This window comes from Triticum dicoccoides, chromosome 7B (genome assembly GCF_002162155.2).
Source record: "Triticum dicoccoides isolate Atlit2015 ecotype Zavitan chromosome 7B, WEW_v2.0, whole genome shotgun sequence".
Taxonomy (NCBI): Eukaryota; Viridiplantae; Streptophyta; class Magnoliopsida; order Poales; family Poaceae; genus Triticum; species Triticum dicoccoides.
The window spans coordinates 4,124,042-4,125,726 of record NC_041393.1 but is presented as its reverse complement, the minus strand read 5'-3'; the positions used below and the strand labels follow the sequence as shown (position 1 = coordinate 4,125,726).

General features: G+C 46.6%; 1 protein-coding gene across 1 annotated transcript in view; it reads left to right on the top strand.

The window, feature by feature from the left end:
• Positions 1-1,356: 1,356 nt before the first annotated feature.
• Positions 1,357-1,685, top strand: part of LOC119340460 — a 4,757-nt gene continuing 4,428 nt past the window's right edge. The window contains exon 1 of the mRNA XM_037612367.1: positions 1,357-1,681. Coding sequence (XP_037468264.1) covers positions 1,445-1,681 — 237 coding nt within the window. The 5' untranslated portion in view covers positions 1,357-1,444. The remainder of the gene's footprint in view (positions 1,682-1,685) is intronic.

The following is a 1,685-nucleotide window of genomic DNA, read 5'->3' as shown; positions in this document are numbered from 1 at the left end:
ATGACAGGATAGAGGAAATCTAGAAAGATAGCAGAAGTCTTATAGGAAGTAAACTAGTACAACAGAGACAGAGGCATGAGCAAGCTAGATAAAAGAATAACTAAGTAGCAGTAAGATACTCGAGTCTAACAAATAAGCATACAACCTTGAGAACAACAAGAGTGGACACAGATCAGAACATGGTATAGGCAGCGGAATAAGGTAGTTCGCAACAAGGTCTTCAAATCAATCACAGAGAAAGAAGACGAGGAAGTTCTTCAGACCACAAAAAGATTACAAAATGTAAAGTGAAGCGAAAAGATAGAAACCGTAAGCGTGATGAAGACAATGTAGTTGTCCAGCCATTTCAAGTTAATCCTTTAATTGCCTTTTACATTAATCGCCACATACCCTCTAGGGGCATTAGATGAACTTACACATTCGGACGCACCCATATGAGGCCCCTCTTCCTTGGCCTTCGCCCATGAAAGAGGGGTGTTTCTCCTCTGGTTTTCAAGGCAATGGTGATGGAAGGGCAAGAGTCTCCCCTAGTTGGATCTCTGTTTCAAAGGAGTATTTTGTGTATCTTAAAATCAAATACATTTCACCATTTTATCGGTTGTCCGATCCGTAACTCCAAAAAATATGAAAACTGCTACATTTTGATAACTTGGGTGAACAACTACCCTCCAAAGGGAAACCACAAGGGTGAATGTGGGCTCCACACGCCCTTCCACGCGGTTTGGCCCTGGGCACAGTAGGGTGCGTGTGGGGCCCCTATTGCCCCTCTCTCTCTCTCTTTCTCTCTCAATTTTCTACGTGGCTCTATGATCCCTCCAATGTTATCCAAAGTATTTTAATTTATTAAACCTCAGCTAGGATGCAGTTGTTCAATACATGTATCCAGTTGATACATATTTGCTTCGAATAGTTATTTATTAAAGGAAGATTTCACATGATTTTTTTTTTCTTTTGAGGATAGATTTCAGAGGATTTTTGATATCACATATTTCTTCTTCTTTCAAGATTTTTTTGATTTGTATTCTTTCAAGAATTTTGGTCCTGTCCATTCATTTCATTCTACTATAAAATCTGTCGCACCGTTTTCTTTGGGGAAAGAAAGTTAGCCTGCGGGTTAAAGCGCAATCTGACTCTCTAACGGTGATCAAATGCTGCTTCGGTCAGAGTACTTGGTGGGACATGTGCTATCTAGTTTTAGTTTTGGTAATTAAGTTTGTTCTAGTTAGACTGACGAGCCTTTAGATTGTCTTATGAGCAAACTCGTAGAGGTTAATCGATAAAAAAATTTGGCCGGACAGCAAGAAGTGCTGAAAAACCGGGGTTAAACTAGACAGAGCCCCAACGAGACGTCTAAACCGGTCCGTGGCAATCTCCACAGCACCTCCAGCAGAAAAAGCGCACGCAGCGGCGCCTCTCCCCTCCGCCGCGCCGCGCGACCGCCGAGATGAGCCTCTCCCACCGCCGCCCCCACCTGCCGTCCGCCGCGCCGCCTGCGGGGGACCCCTACTACCACCTGTACGCGCCGCAGCCGCTCCAGCACGCGGACCCGCGGCAGGGCGTCGTCACGCTCTTCGTCGCCGGCCTCCCCGACGACGTCAAGCCCCGCGAGATCCACAACCTCTTCTCCCGCCGCCCCGGCTTCGACCACTGCCTCCTCGAGTACACCGGCCGCGGCAACCAGGTAC